At 37.4% G+C, this 17,192-nt stretch overlaps 1 protein-coding gene across 3 annotated transcripts in view; it reads left to right on the forward strand.

Annotated features, from left to right (window-relative positions):
• Window positions 1-17,192, forward strand: part of ICA1 (islet cell autoantigen 1) — a 68,656-nt gene that overhangs the window by 18,011 nt on the left and 33,453 nt on the right. For all 3 annotated transcript variants that reach the window (XM_042888930.1, XM_042888931.1, XM_042888932.1), the window contains exon 7: window positions 1,854-2,052. In XM_042888930.1, coding sequence (XP_042744864.1) covers window positions 1,854-2,052 — 199 coding nt within the window. The remainder of the gene's footprint in view (window positions 1-1,853; window positions 2,053-17,192) is intronic.

The following is a 17,192-nucleotide window of genomic DNA, read 5'->3' on the forward strand; positions in this document are numbered from 1 at the left end:
TGGAAAAACACTGCAGCATTCCTGTTGTGGGGAGATGTCTAGGTCCTGAGAGGGGTAGGAGGTGGCTTTTTCTGGACCATAGAGTCTCACACCTCAAGGAAACAAAGCCATTTCTTGCTTTAACCTTACAGAAAGAATCTCAAGGAAACATCCTGCTGACCTTACGTAGATTGAGTAGGAACAGATTAGTATAATGTGAAGGATACAGGGGGGCACAAACACGCAAACTTTTGCTTTTCTGTAGAGTTTTCGATGTCTCACTGACTGTGCTTTTTCAAAGGGTTTACAAGCAACAGTACTTGATGTTGTTGGGTTTCATTATGTGTGTAGGATTTTGTGGTTTGTTTTTTTCCATATTAGTACTACGAAAGATTTAAATTTTCCATCAGTCAGAAGGGAAAGTTCAGTTTCATGACAAAGGAAAAATCAAATTCTCTACTCCTAAAGGATTCGGGGAGACTTTTAATTATCATGACACTTTCCAGCTTCAGCTGAGCAGTGCAGCTGTTTGGCTCAAAATAAAAAGTTCACCTACCAAGTACTGAGGATTTCATGTTTATCTTGGGCTACAGTTTGGTCATTAGCACATCCAGGAACAGCCCTGAGTAAGATCTTCAGAACATATGTAAGGTACCTTTGAGCAAAACCCCTAAATGTTTGCTTTTTTAAGTAGCTCAACATTTTTCACAAATCACACCGTACAGTCTGTCCATGTAAAGTGAATTTTTCATTTGAATGACTGGTTAGGTATTTGTAGAATTGAAGAAAAATGTACATTATATCCAAAAAAGACCCAGTAAGAAGTTCATGTTTTATTATATCTCTTAAATGTACATCAAGTAAGATGTCTTTCAAAATTATTTCCCATAAAAATAAAAACAGATGTTTGTCTTTCTTTTCTTCTTGAGCCATCTTCAAGCTCATCTTGGTGTGAAAATTGTTCTTACTTATTTTGAATGCCAGTAGCAATCCGGAGATCAAGTAAATGAAATTTGCTGGCTATTGGAGCTGAAATTAGAGATTCTCTTAGGCCTAGGAAGTCCCTAAGTGACAAATTAAACTAGCTTTACACTGGTGTGGAACTGATTGAACCCATTCCAGTGAGGTGGCTGCTGGCAAGAAACAGGAAAGCAGAAGCAGCAGATGGAAACATGGCAAAAGTTGGAGTAATTCTGTCCCATTAGGAGCTGAAGTGATGGCATAGGGAAGACAACAGTGTCCCCTGCTGCCTCTCCGAAGTGTAGTATCTGAAACAAACATTTAAGAAAATCCCTAAAATCTTCCCAAAGATAAATATCCTTCAAAAGAATTGTTTGGATTCCTCAAAATAAAGAAAAATGAATCAGTTAGTTAGGCACCTGACTGATTACTTCTTTGTTTACATGTATATATGAAGATTAAAGGCTAATAGAAATGCTTTTTCTGAAGCTTAACATGACTATCTTGATGCATCTGTGGTATGTATCCAGTAATAAAAATGACTTCAGGTATATTCTTCCACTTGTTAAATGCAATTTGCAAAGAGGAAAGTTAAAAAAGTAAATAAAAGCATTTTAGCTAAATAAAATATACACATTAACCAAAGTTTCTTTTCCACTTGCATGAGTAAGTGAAGGAAACTATGAAAGGCTGCTACTTGACTAGGAGAACTGGAAACACAGTATGCATACAAAACTATCAATTTTGTGTATATTCCCAACCAATCTGTTCAACTATCTGAACACAAAGTAAAAATTGAGTGAATTCTTTTTTATTTCTGTATTTTGATTACTAGCAAAGTATCAGTAATTATATTAATTTGTGTGCCTTTGCAGAATGACTTCCTTCCCCTCATTTCTTCATGTCTTCCCCAGATTAGCACTGCGTGCTCCTTTGACTAGGTTATATCAAGAAGTGGAGACATTCAGATATAGGGCCATATCAGACACGTGGCTGACAGTAAATCGCATGGAACAGTATCGAACTGAATACAGAGGAGCTCTGCTTTGGATGAAAGATGTGTCTCAGGAGCTGGATCCAGATCTTTATAAGCAGATGGAAAAGTTCAGGAAGGTATGACATTTCTTGTAGTTTCTTAGAATGGGATGCCTGATGAAGCAGTGAAGTGTGATTTTGATTGTTCTCAGGAAGATATAACTCTGCAGTGCTAAAAAGGCCATTAAACATAACTGATCTTTTTCCGTGTGACAGAACTCCAATTAATCTGATATGGAATACAATATCCTTCAAAGAAGAGTAGGCTGTAAGGGAAGATATGGTAGTAAGAAATAGCATTTTTCAGTAATCAATTTAACTTCATCTTAAATCTTTATAATTTATATAAAATATATGTTTTAAAGAAGGCTATCTAATTTTAAATACTTAGCTGTGGTACCTGAATGACTAATTGAAGAAGGTGTGTCTGCTTTCATCTGGGAAAGGAAAATAGATTTTTGTACCTAAAATGGACAGAATAACAGAAATGCCAGTATCCGCTGATAAATCTTTGGGTGCAGTTAAAAGCAGGATTATTCAGAATGGAATGGTGTCACATTTAAGGGAGGAGTTCCATGTACAGTTCAGCATGATTCCTGGGCAACAACTAACCATTAAAACTGTTAAGAATGCACTCTCCATAAATTGTCTTCCTTCAGTGTCTCTCAGGTTGACTATATTCCTCCCCTGCCAATCACAAGTCACAGAGGATAGTCTACAGATTTGCTGCCAAATGTGAGGATAGAATTTATTTGGGTTGATCCTGATCAGGAATGCTCAGGAGGCCCTTGCATGTATTAGTTGAAGGACTGGAACTTTTCTTAAGACAATCCTTGTTCATTAATGGCTTGAGCAGTCATCTTTCTGTGACTGGAAATGTTTGGAGATGAAAGGTGCATAATTTGGAGTTTAAAAACTTGAGTGAGCCATCCTAATGGAAAAGAACTGGTATGTATCTAGACTGTACCATTTCTTGTAAACTGAAATGGTGACAATAGCAATTAAGAAAGGGGTGGAATAGATGAAATTCCAGCTAGCCATCTAATCTTTATTTAATATACTTCAGTTCAGGATATTCCTGTAAGTATTGTGGCACCAGGCAAGTATTTTATTATGCCTTGTGGGAAATGTTTATAATGGCAAGTTCTTACAGGTAAAATAATTGGTATGGTCTTGGCGTCAGCCAATTGCTTATGTGTAATGTTTGATTTATTAGAAAAACACTTAAAAAATGGAATGTTAGAATGAATAAAGTAGTGCTGGTAATGGTCATACGAAGTTGACTTATAGCTTTCTTGAAAAACAAATGCTATGGAAGGTATAAATTATGTAAATGGCAAAGTAATTAAAATAATTTATGCTTTGACTCATGAGCTGTGCATTTAAAAAGCTGCATGTGAAATTTCAGTCCTCTTGTGTTACTGTGCTTCAAGGTCAGCAAAAATAAAGTCTTTTTAAACTTAGAAGTATTTAGGAAAATTTTCCTATTTGTACCATGTTAAATATATTGAAAAGTTTGCAAGTCTAAAATGAGTTATATTTTAGCAACAAAGCAAATCATTGATGTGTTCGATGTAAATGCTAAAATTCTGTAGCATTGCCTTGAATACCTCAAAAAATACTTAAAGAATGTCTTTGAACCTTTCTTTCCTCTGGCCGTCGACAGAAAACCTTTCAGATCACATAGTATTGTAGAGAACAAAAACCTCTATGTTTTGCAGCCAGCAAAGTAAAGAATGCTCATGGTATCAACTTTCCTACATGTTTTAACACTTGCAGAAGTTAAACTTTTTTCGTTTTTGAAAAACATTACCGAAGCAAAATCCATAAGTATAATTTATCTAGGTAGCTGATGCTGAACAAGGCACAAGTTTGGTTTTAGTGCTTTGGGGTTGTAGTAGATAAACATAACAGATGGTAGGTACTTCATCTCAGATAATTGTAGAGGTTATTTTTATTCTCTTTTTGTTATATTCTTGCTTGCAGATCTTGATTGTACCATAGTGTGGCAGTGTAATGCAGAGCTTTTAAGGCTTATTTTGGATCTTGCAATTTAATTCATGCTTAACTTTGTGAGAAAAATACCATAATTACAGATGTAAGATTTTTTTTTAGTTCTCAAATATGCCATTGCCAGTGAGAAATGTTTGATCTGGAGTTTCTTATGTACTGATACACTAGCAAGTGGTTAATGGAGCTGATCTGAGAGAGCATTTGAAAAAAAAAATTCTTCAGACTTTGTGTTGTGAAAATGCTATGTGCTACTTCAGTAAGTGTCTTTAATTTTGAGTAAACAGTGCTGGTATAGAGATCTTTAATGTACCCAGTGCATCAGCACTATTTATATCACTTGATTATAGAACTGTTTTTCAGTTGCGTAGGCCTTCATAATATAAATACATCACTATGTGTACGGAGGCAGTACTTGTTTCAGGAGACCAAAGCTAAATCAATCCAGATGGGCTTTTCATACCTCAGAGTAGCTAAGGCTAAAAGATCAATAGTTGAGTCAGTATTTTCAGAGCTGATAAAATCTGAGTTAAAACATTGGTATTTTTGTAGCTCTCTTTCAAAGCAGTGAGGTACTTGAGTTTTCTACTGCTATTTCCAAGACATTGCTGTAAATACAATAGATCCAGCTATACTGCCACTTTCAAAGTGTTCGGCGTTGTTTTTCCAGCAATAACCCACAGAACAAACTTTTTACCTTGTTACATGAAGATATTCTTGTGATTGTTACTACTTGAGTCAAACCAAGGAAACAGGTAAACTGTTTGCTTCTCCCCACGGTGTTCTATAAATGCTATGCACCTCCACTGTTTTTTTTTTGGGAGGTTTGTTGTTCTTTTTATTCTTCTATAAACTAATTATAAACGACTGTTTACGTGAGTGAATAGTGACAGGACAAAGGGGAATGGTCTTAAACAAAGGTGGGGGAGATCTAAATTAGGTATTAGGAGGAAGGTTGTCACTCAGGGTGTGGTGACACACTGAACAGGTTGCCCAAGGAGGTTGTGGATGCCCCATCCCTGGAGGCATTCAAGGCCAGGCTGGATGTGGCTCTGGGCAGCCTGGTCTGGTGGTTGGCAACCCTGCACATAGCAGGGGGTTGAAAGTAGATGATCATTCTGGTCCTTTTCAACGCAGGCCATTCTATGACTCTGATTTATGGATACTAAAGCACAGCTATAAATATAGTGGTCTTTCATCCCCAGTTTCACAGAATCACAGAATTGTAGGGGTTGGAAGGGACCTCCAGAGATCATCGAGTCCAACTCCCCTGCCAAAGCAGGTTCCCTACCAGTGCTTTGCTATGCAGTACTGTGATATTTAAAGTAACTTCATTGAGATAATATTCATTCACCAAATTTACCACCATTGATTAGGATTGTGAGTTTGTTAAGTCTTGGCTGTTCTATCTGTCTGTTGACTGCACCCTGCAGTGTGAGATCTGCTGTGATACTGTAAGATTACAGACCAAATAGCCCAATGGTGGTCCCTGAATCTCCTCACTGTAGCTCTGAAAATACAAAGAAGATTTTCCATGAGTTTTCTGCCTATAAGGAACACAGAAGAGGCTGTTTGGTTCAATTTTACTTAGCTAAGCTATCTTAGATGTTTTGATAAGAATGTTTATATCACACTGTATAAACTAGACATTACAGTATCTCCTGGAACAGGTTAAAAAATAAAAAAAGTTGAAAAAATTATCATGCTGAACTTTAATTATATGAAAAATCGTTTAGATGGCAAGATATATATAATACTACATTGATAGAACAAATTAATCCTTACTGTATATATGGGTTTTTGTTTCATCCTCTTTCTGCTCTTTGCTTCCCTTTGTTCTGAGGTTCAAGCCAAAGCTGAAGTGGCTTTGTAAATGCACAGAGCTTTGTAAGTACTGGGATGCCTCAGGCAAGCTGTGTTGTAGCAGTGTACTGAGAACTGGGTATGTGGAGGCTGGGGCTCTGTCATGGTTCAGTATACCTGGAACTGTTTGCCCCAGGGGTGGAAACACAATCTGTAAACTGTTGATGGCTCAATTTCTCCTTGTTGCATAGTCCCCTCTGCTTTGCAAGGGTCTCTGCTTCTGTATGAACCAAACAGTGGGAGGGAGATGAGGTTGAAACTGCAGATAAGCAATGCATGGGGTGTTTGCTGCAGAGCTTTGTGAATGCTGTGAGATTCATCCGCTTGAAATACAGTGCAAGCCCTATGGTACTGAGATAGCAGTGGTATATCTCTGTTTGTAAAGCATTATATATTAGATTGGAGTACTGTCTGGAAGAGGAGTAGTTTCTTGATCAGCATGTTTGTGGGAACCATGGGGACAAGTAGTATGGAGTATGCTGGGCCTCCTTGTTCAGGGAGATGAGATAGTTCGAGGTGCAGCATTGCAGGGTAGAGTCTACTTTAGTGTGCTGAAGAGCTGGAATACATCCTACCATGGGAGAAAAGTGTCAGTACATTCCCACTTTCCCTAGGGATCTTAAAAATTATAAGTCCCTTAATGTCTGACTGTTACTTTGCAGTTGTGAGGAACTTGCAAGCTTGCAGCTGAACTGTGAGAGGAACTGGGGGCAGTTCATCTCAAGTTCTTCATAGTAGTAGGACTCTATATATACTTGAAACAAAATGATTGTCCTTAAGTGGCATTTTAAACATAAGTCTGGCAAGAGAAAGGGAAAGCAGTAAGAAAAAGGAAAACTCAAGAAGAAAACATAACAATCATTTAGACTGTTGTTTTTATAAATATACTCATGCAGGGAGTAGCTGATCAGCACAAGTTCCCTGCTGGATGTCTTTTAGGAAAGAAGTTAAAGCTTGTATGGATGCCCGGGAAGAATGAGAATCTAAATAAATTCATTGATCAAAAGGTCAAAAGGGAAACATCAGAATGTATATATTGTAAAGCCCTAGCAAGTCTGGATAAGATGCATCTGCCACAGCTTTACAGGAAGGCTTTGGAGGCTGTTGACACCCCTACATCTTTTTTCTTCTGCTGTCTCCCTGCCTATCAGCTCAGCCTGGTATGAGAGCAGTTTGGCTTGTGTGATGCTGAAGGGGCTGTCCCATGTTACAGCATCATCTCTAGCTCTCCGCATTCCAATCCTCCTTTAACACCAGAGCTGCAAACAGCCCTGCAAGACTGGAGGCACTGTGGAAATGTGCTTAAGGATTATTTTTTTAATTGTCTGTTAAACTTAAATCTCCTGAAGTGCTGAGGAAGTGCAAAAAATCTAAGGAAAGGATAAAAGACAACTAATATGGTACTGATTTTTTGAAACAAGAATGAATTTGACAGTTCACATCCTTGTAAAAATAATTTCAGTTTGTGGTAAAATAATGAAAAGAAAATCTGTAGGCATTTAAAGAGTAACAAAATGAGGAGTAGTGAACAACACAAGGTTGTAAATAACTTTACAGAATTTTGTTATTTTGTGGTTCTATTCGAATTATGACAGTAGTAGAAAAAATACATTGCATATAATAAATCTGGATTGTTCAAAAGTGCTTACTGAGAAAATGAATTTAAACTTGCATTAAATAGTAAGTGCACTTAAGAGATGAGACTGTTGGTTGAGGAACACTGTATGGGAACTGCTGAGTCACGGCCTGAACCTCTGATTGATCACCTGAGGTGAGCCATGAGTCAGCCAGAGGAGCACAGGTGAAGGCAATTCACCTGTGCTGCCGGAAGGGGTGGAGCCAGGCTCCACCCCTCCTGGACCTATTTAAGAGCTGGCTACCAGAGGGGAAGGATCTCTTCTGGAGATCCTCCTCTTTGATATCTTCTAGTGAGCTCAACCCAAGGGTAAGCTCTTCTACTTATTCTCTTTTGTGATCCTTGTTTGCCTTACTCTTTTGATTATATTGCAATTATAACATCTTGGTTATACAGCTTTGCCTTACTCTTTTGATTATATTGCAATTATAACATCTTGGTTATACAAACACTAAACAAACTCATAGAAAATAAAGCTAGAAAATATGTTGAAAATCAATTAGTCTGTTTTCCTACCATGACATGTGCTTTTGTAATACATTTTCCAAGTGATTTTGCTTATCTAGTAAATGAAATTCAGTTGAGGGTGATAGTCTTAAAAGTTTTGTGGATTTTCATGGTGTTCTAGTTTAATTATTTACAAGTCAACTGAAAGAAAATGTGCTAAAGTTAATTACTTCTGCAGATGATATTAAGCTGGAAAGTGTTTTGTTTTTCCAAGTAGCAAAGTATACCAGCATCCCAAAGAAAAATGTCTTTTGGCATTTGCAGTCAGAGTGGTGTAATCAATTGGATGAGGCTGCTGAATCATGGCCTGAACCTCTGATTGATCACCTGAGGTGAGCACTGAGTCAAGCCACAGGAGCACAGGCAATTCACCTGTGCTGCAGGAAGGGGTGGAGCCTGGCCGCACCTCTCCTAGACCCATTTAAGAGCTGACTGCCAGTGGGGAAGGATCTCTTCTAGAGATCCACTCCACTGGAGTTTCCTATGTGAGCCCAGGATAGGGTGAGTGTCTTTTTCTGCTCTAGTATAATAATTACGTAAGCTAAGCTTTCAAATATACTATATCATCTGTACGTTCATTGATTGTACATAAACACTTTTAGCTGCCATAGTTACAAATAGCACTGTAAATGATTCATCTTTGGAGCCAGCTATGGTATTTACTGTTTGGTTTAAAAAAAGAATAATGTTTTAGATAGCAGCTGTTTCTGTTTCTTTTTCAGTGATGCTTTCACAGTAACTTCTTAAGTTAACTATTGCAAAATTTAAAGCTTTTTTTTTTGCCCTTAGGTGACAAAAATGTAAGCGTTTGCATGTGGTATAGTAGATGATGATTGTTGTTCCCTGGAGATGACAGAAGGACCTATAAGTAGTTTTAGTAGACCATAATTAGATATGAGATATTTGTGGCAAAACTATGTGAAAAATACTGAAAAATTTCATCATGCCTAATAAAATGTGAAGAGGTAGGTTCTATCACTTTGATAGTCCATCTTTATCACTCTTGCTGATCCGTTTGCAGATTTGGGTTGCTGTTAATCATCAGAAGATATGAAGTGAAATTCTGGGATACCCAGTAATATTTGCTGCACTCTAAAATTAGTGAGACATCATCACTTAGCATTCAGAGATCTATATCTCAGTGTAGCAAAGTGATGACAGAGATAACAGCATTCACATCCTTTACTTCTTGTGGCATGCTTATTGCCATCAAGGAAATCAGAATCATAGAATAATTAAGGTTGGAAGAGATCTCCAAGATCATCTAAACCAACCATCCACCTGTAGCTGATGTTGCCCATTAAGCCATGTTCCTTAGTACCACACCACCATGTTTCTTGAATAACTCCAGGGATGGTGACTCCACCACCTCCTTGGGCAGCATGTGCCCATTCTTTCAGAGAAGTTTTTCCTAATGTCTCACCCAAACGCTTTGCTTCTTTCTCGTTGGGACAGAAAGAACATAATTAATACTTCTTTAGTATAGAATTGTATGTTGCTGGGAGTGTTAAATTTAATGATTTATTTAGAGATCCTGTCAATCGAAAGTAGAATACACTGAAAGTGCTCTCTGTAAAAAATGATAGTTTTTGATCATCTGTCATCACTGTCTCTCCTTGTAAAATCAGATGAAGTTTCAGTGCTGAGAACATCTTTTTGTGCTGTTTCTGATGTAAAGCTTTTTCCATGTTCTTCAGTGTCAAATTCAGTAGCATTAATTGCAAAAACCCAAACCAAAATGTACTTTACATACAAAATACTTAAGCATTTTAAATTGGTTTTAAGAAAATCACCTTTTTATGACAAATTGACCTTAAGCTAAAGTTTTTCACAGTGTATTTTATAATCTTATAAATTTAAATTACCATTTCAAGTACTACTTGTAAGGATTTTGTTAGACAATGAGAAAAAACTCAATGATTTTCTGAAGCTATTTCATGTATACAGAATATCACTGATGATTGTTACTAGGTTAAGTGCAAAGTAACAATTTGTGATACAGTTGCCCTTTTAAAAGCATAATAAAAGGATGCTATTTAAAAATAGAAGCAAGCTTTTTGGAACAGATTACATCATCTTCAGATATATTGCTTGTAGGATAGAGTTGCTTCCAGAGGCTGATGCTTGCCCTTGAGAGGCGGTTCATCATCCACTCAATTATTTTTAAAAAGAGTCACATGAGACCCAGCAAAATGTCTGTTTTAAAAAAAAAAAAAAAAAAGGCAATGAAGTGTTAGACATATTTTAGTGATCTTGTTATGTGCAACCTAGTTGAAATGCAAAAAAAAAAAAAAAAAAAAAGTGGATGTGGTTTATATTGTGGTGCAATTTCATCCTTGTAGCTCAAGACAAAATAGGTTAAAACCACTGTTCGTATCATTAGAGGAACGTGTAGTACTTCATCAGAATAAAGCAAATTAAAAAAAGTTAAGTGATTTAACGCAATAATAGTGTTAAGTTAATCTTTAATGTAATGGTTATTGTCATGAACCCCAATGTTAGAAAGGTGTTCTCAAATATGACGTGGCAAACTTTAGGCTTCAACAGATTTTTAAAATCTAATAATTGTGGAATGTGTAAGCATTAAAGGTAATCATGAAATTTAATAAAAAGGAAGACAGGAGCAACCAAATGCTGTTTTCACTTAATTATCCTGCTGTGTTTTGGTCTTAAAATCAAGAAGAAATGATAATTGCCTAGGCAATTTCAAGTGGTCACTTGAAAACTCTAATCCTGCAAACTGATCTGTGTGGGTAAAGCCCTACCCCATGTGGAACATTATTTGAATTCAGAGCCCAAATGAAGTGTAAAAATGTAAACAAGATAGGTTGTAAAAGGAGAAATGAGATTTGGAAAATTCCCTCAGCCTTAATAATCTGAAAAGCTAGGAGGTAGCTAAAGAAATATTTTTTAAAAATAAATGAAGTACAGATGTGACTGAACTGAGATAATTCTGCAGGAGAGAAGAATAAACAGGAAGGGGAATACAGCTGTTGGGGAAAACTTTGTTTACACAAGAGAAAGAAGTTTTTTGGCCACCACTGCCCAGGGATTCATTCTTATACTTTCCTAAAATGCCTGGGCACATACATAATGTAGTCCATCTGCTTTTACTTCATAAGGCCTTTTGCTATTCAGTTATGTGCTACATAGGCTCTGAATCTTCTCTAAGATACTATGTTTGATTTTTCTCCTTCTCTTCATAGAACCAAATTGATTTTTAAAAAAACAAAAACAAACAAAAAAAACCTCTAAGCAGGAACCATGCTAACCAGAGAAATGTCTGATGTGATGTGTCATTTCAACTTTTTTTTTTTTTTTAGGGATATTCTACCTAAGCCCTGCTTAAATTTCTGATGTTTTTTCTGTGATAGCACAATGTGAAGTCTGAAGTGCAACGTAGAAGATAACGTAGGGATTTTTTATGATAATGTTTTATGATAACTTTAATCTTTCTTAATTTGTGTCAGGAAAGAATAAAATTATTTTGGGGAAGATGTTTTCAATAAACTGATGTATTAAACATCAACTATGTAACGTATTAATCATTATTTTTCTACTTAACAGCACTGTCAGTTCATGTAAATACAGCTGGGTATTTATACAAAATTGTGTTGATCTCCGGACCAATAACAGTACAACAGACACACTGTATTGTAAATGACTTGTGATTATTAGTGGTTATCATTTTATTGCCTATGTAGAAAAATGTTAAATAGAAAGCAAAATCTGAAACTCAATTGCATGACTTTTCTTCCTGCATTAGCACTGTCGATGGGATGGCTTTGTGCTCAGGACAGTGAGAGCACCTAGGCACTAAATATTAAAGGCAACCTGGTTATCATGTTGATGGTACAAGTATATTTCTGGGGGTATTGGTGTCATACTGCTAATATTTGCTTTGTGTGTCAGTGGCATTTCCCAGTACATTATGTGTTCACCGATCACAAGTACATCACAACCCTTCACAGGAAGGGTTGCAAAAGGACCTTGCAGCCAACTAGTATTTTTTGATGCTCTAACTGGGGAAAATGTTACTGCCCTTAAATGTGAGTTTTTAACATCCCTTTGCCTAATTCCAGATGCTCAGAAGCACCTCCGAGTCAAGTAATAGTCTTGTTCAGGCCCTGAAGAATTTGATTTTGATGCAAGGGAATGAAAAATATAAATGCAGTTGTCTGTGATGTTGCACCTGAAGGATTTAACATACCTTCAATAAATGAGATAGAAGCTGAGCTATGTAATTACTAGGTGAATGAAATAGACATAGTAGAGAGTTTAGTTTTGTGCTGTGTTACAATTTTCTTTACATTACCCCTCTAGCTGGCCTTTCAGCAGCTTTCAAAAGCAGTAATTACCTGTCTCTATCTCCTGCAAGAGCTAACTGTCTAATTGTTCTACACTTGCCAGCACCTCCCTGCTCCATGTGTACCTTGCTTTGCTTTCAGATTGTGCAATGTAATTAACACAGTTGACTTGTGAAGAACTAAGAGTGATTCTCAGCACATTTAATGCTAAGTCCAGGTTACCTGTGGTTTAGAGCTGATGAAGATCTTCCATACCTGGAAGCTTATTTATTTGCTTTTGTCATCTGTTTTAGTTGGCCTGCTTTGTGCTACAAATCTGAATAGTCATTTTTGGCATCTTGCAGACTTGCATTATAGTTACAAAAAAAGTCTGTTTTCAGACTTTATCAAGTTATAGACATTTGTGCTGTTGGATTTTGTCAGTCATTTGAGGATATGAGATACCAGAATCAACCTCCTCCCTAAAGAGGATATATGTTCTTGTGCAAAAATGTGCACCTTTTTCCAGTTAAGAATAGTATGTGTCCAAGCATGCTATTGTGGTAATTACTCTTAACTGTAGACTTACAGATGTGTGCTTACTACTAAAACTGCAGTTGGTGTCATATCATAAAGATCTATCCCAAAAGTCTGAAGTAATGCTATGCAGGTGAATGTTGTCTTGCATGCAATTTAGGAGTTTCCTAGTCAGCGGACTTGGCAAATCATTGGTAACTTCTTTCTGTGCATGTCATTGTTTCAAGGGCTGCATTAGCATCAATACATTTTTTGCCTTCCAGCCTGGTATAGCACGCATCCTGAGTTTGACTAATACTGAAACTTGTCACCAGTAGAAAGCTGAGGCATGTACTTAGGCTGCTTGAAGTAGGAAATGCAGACCTTCTGTTAGTCAGATTAGATGCGAGGTTGTTATTGCCCTCCCTTCCTTTACGTTGCCATTTACTATTTGTTCTCTTTTAAAAATAACTTGCATGTTGATCCAAACTATAAAAATGTATCAAAGTACTGTGAGATACCTTTCCATTGCAATTGAAGGTGGTGGGTAACAGAGCACAGAGCTGTGCATTTGAAAAATGGGGGGCGATTTTTTTGGAAAGGAAAAGTCAGTAGTACTTACAGCCCTTTTCCTGAGAACAGGGATGACCTTACAGATACACAGCTTTTCAAAAGATGGTGCCTAAATGTAGTTCAACCCGTGCAAAGCTCAATGCAAGCATTCACTTTGTACTGACAATATCGTATATGAACTTAGCTTAAAAGTGTTTTCTTCACAGGTTCGATTGAAGTAAACAACTCTTAATTGAAGTAAGTCTTCTGTGAACTTGTTTAGCTTTTGTTTAATTCAAAATCATTTTTAAAAACTGTGTAGTTAATCTGATGGAAAAGTAATGCTTGATACATCTCTAGATTTGTGGTCTTGGAGGCCTGAGTCCTGCTAAGATGGTGTGACAATCTTCTTTTTTGCTTTGCCTAATTTTCAGCATATGGTTGTTGCACTGTGATCATGGTTTCTGTAATGAATTGGAGTGAGGTTCTGAAGAATGGAAGATATGGTATTGTTGCCAATTCTTGGTTCTTAAATTTAACAAACCTTTCTCCACTTTAAAGGAAATTATGGTTGGAGTGACTCAGCTGTCATGCCTGAGAGTCAGTTGCATCCTGTATTTTATAGCTATTTTTCTCAAAACTAGCATGTTAGTTTCTCCTTGTGTTGTGTGCTTTATTGCAATGAACTGATAGCTGTTTGAGCAGATGGATTCCTACTGTGAAATTGCACTGTGCTCCTCTGTTTGTTTAAAACAAACAAACAAAAACAAACAAACAAAAACTCTTGTAAGGCTCAAAGCTAAATATTTTTGTTGTCTGGCTTTTGGCTTGTTGCACTCACTGGATTGTGCTGAGAAATATAACTTTGGTCAAGGCTGCATCCAGCTGCTGGATGAGTGGCAAGGACTCAGCAGAGGCTGCTGTCCTCAGCTGGCATGCTATTGTCTCCCTGTGTTGGGCCATGCTGGAGGGGAAGAAATTGGGAAGGAAATGGGAGATCTCCATAATTCCTTAGTTTAAAAAAAAATCAGACTTTTTCTGTTGCTGTTTGGCTGTACCTTTCAGTCTGTTTGTTTGTTTGTTTTCACTCTGAAGGGACTAAAATATTTTTTAAGAGTGGAAAGTGTATTCATTGCTGCAGGGTAGTTGTTCATAAAGTTATTTAACACAAAGAGCAATGTTGCTCGCCAGAGATTGTTTTCATGTCTTGAAGATATTTGACTTGGATATAATAAAATTTTGCCGCTGCAAAGATGTGTTTGGATTTAGGTTTTTGTACTAGCATGCTATGAATAGTAGGGAGGAAGAAGCCTCAGATTGAACTCAGAAAGTTAAACAGGTGAGGGAAAAAGTCTACACTCTTGAGATGTCTTGAAATAGAATACCTCATTGACTGAATTGATGGAAGATTTTTGGTGTATGAGTTCAGGCTATGTTTAGCTAGTTCTGATCAGAATATCTAACCTAGTAGGAGGGCTGCTCTACCAATTTTCACAAATGCAAAGTAAAAGTTCAATACAAATTAAAAATTGCTGCTTATATCTTTTTCCTGAGGATTTACACAGACAATATTACTGCTTGGTGCACCACTCCCCTCTTAAATATAATGAGTTAAAGTTTCACTTGGCAGACAACCCTCTAGAACTTGAAGAGTGTTGTCTACGTGCTTGGGCAATGGATGCTGGAAGCTAAGCTAGATCTGTCCAGGTGGATCCTGTATGTTATGACATGCTGCTTTCAAAGTTGAAATCCCAGATCTTAAGATATCTGTAGATTTCAGTGTGGGGAGGTACAAAATTTTGTGAAAGTAAGGCACTGAGATCTGGGCTTTTGTCTGTACTGCAACCATGACTGTAAAAATCATCAGTGTCTGAAAATTACTCCCATCTCTTCCTCAAATGAATTTATGTGAATTCAAAGCTTACTTCTTGTCCTACAGTTACAATTTAGGGAGTATTTCTAAATGCTTTCCCTTACTTAGGCATGATTGGGCATGGGCAGTGTGTGAATATACCCTGGCAATTGAAAACACTTTTTAACACAATTGAGAACGCTTTTTAAGTTAGGAAATTCAACATGCTTTTGAATTTTGATTCCGAAAAGCCTGCTGTTGCACAGGTGTCAGTGAAATGAGAAAGACTGCTGTCTTTTAGGAAAAATGCTTGGAAAATATCTGTACTGCCTTTGCAGCACAGCTTTCAGATAAGGCATTGATCCAGCACCTTGTTTACAATCCCACCCTGACCTACACACACACCTCAGTGTTACCTGATTCTTCAGGATGGGTATATTAGCTCAAGCAGAAGTCCCACCATCTGTCTGTCATCTGCAACCAATGGTAGCAACCAGGACCTTGCATAGAGCAAGTACGTGGTGCCCCTCACTACCAGAAAGACTCTGAGGCCCTGGGGAATGTTCAGAGAAGAGTAACAAAGCTGGTGAGGATGTGGAGCACAAGTCTTATTGAAGAGTGACTGAGATTGTTCAGTCTGGAGAAGGTGCACAGGGTGACCTTATTGCTCTTTACAACTATCTGAGGTGAGGTGGGAGTTGTCCTCTTCTCCCATGTAAATAGAAATAGGATGAGAGGAAATGGCCTCAAGTTGCACAAGGGGAGGTTCAGGTTGAATGTTAGGAGAAAATTGTTCTCCAAAAGATTGGTCAAGTGCTGGCACAGGCTACCCAGGGAGGTGGTGGAGTTGCCATCCCTGGAAGTGTTCTAGAAATGTGTAGGTGTGGCACTGAGGGACGTGGTTTAGTGAGAAATATTGGTGAGAGACGGACATTTGGACTGGATAATCTTGGTGATCTTTTCCAACCTTGGAGGTGACTCTATGATTCTGTGATTTCCATCTGACCAGTGGAGACATCATAAAACATAGCGGGTTTCTCAACTGACAGATATTATTTAAAGCTCTGCTGTTCTTTTGTTGAGTTTAATATGCTGGTTTCATATAATGTTCTCTGGTTCTTGTGGCCAAAGCACAGCTTTTTCCTGTGTCTGTGTGTTGTCTGATGGCCTCCTAATACACCCCTTATTCAGCTCTTTTTTCCAGACTGAAAAATCTTTCATTCCTTTTACAGTAGCTTATTTACATCTTTAATTATACATTTGTGCTCTTCTGACTTTTTCTTTTAGAGTAACGTAACTTTTTTCCTCAGTGCAATGGCTGAACTGATACAATTTTGCAGATCCAACTTGAGTCTGGGTATAAGAAAAAATAGAATAGGGAAAAACAATTCTTCATGCTACTGGATAATATTCATAGAACCACATGTGTAATGTGTGATGAGGTTCTTGTTTTTCCACATACCTAAAGAGACATAAGAGAGTTGGAAAAGATACAATGTGCAACAGCAGGAGTAATTACAGAGCTGGGAAGGAAGTGAGGTGGTAGAAAAAGCACAAGAGAAATAAGTTCTTTGTGTCAGTGTTTGTGTAAACCAGAGAGGGAAGGCTAATTAGCAGTATTCAATTTCTGCGATAGCCATCATGGAATATATCAGAAGATGGTACAACCAGCCTTTGGGTTTTTTCAGGGAAAAAGGAAGAATATTCAAGCCAGCCATAACTTTATATCCTCGCAGGGGTCAGAGAGTTGCTCACATCTGCTGACTGTCAGTGGTTATGGAGTAAGCAGTTTTGACTATGGCTTAGTCATTACTGCCAGGCTGCACTTACACGGCTTGTGAGCCGACAGATTCAAAGCCATAAAAGTTTTACAGACTAAGCACTGAAAAACTTTAGAGGGAAATGAGATAAAAATGTGATGCAAAGAGCAAATTTCATATTCCACTGAATAAAATCCACAAAAGTGAAAACTCATGTTCTCGGTCAGGCTGCTTTG

This window comes from Lagopus leucura, unplaced genomic scaffold (assembly GCF_019238085.1).
Source record: "Lagopus leucura isolate 7727_CA_CO unplaced genomic scaffold, USGS_WTPT01 Super-Scaffold_100157, whole genome shotgun sequence".
Lineage (NCBI taxonomy): Eukaryota > Metazoa > Chordata > Aves > Galliformes > Phasianidae > Lagopus > Lagopus leucura.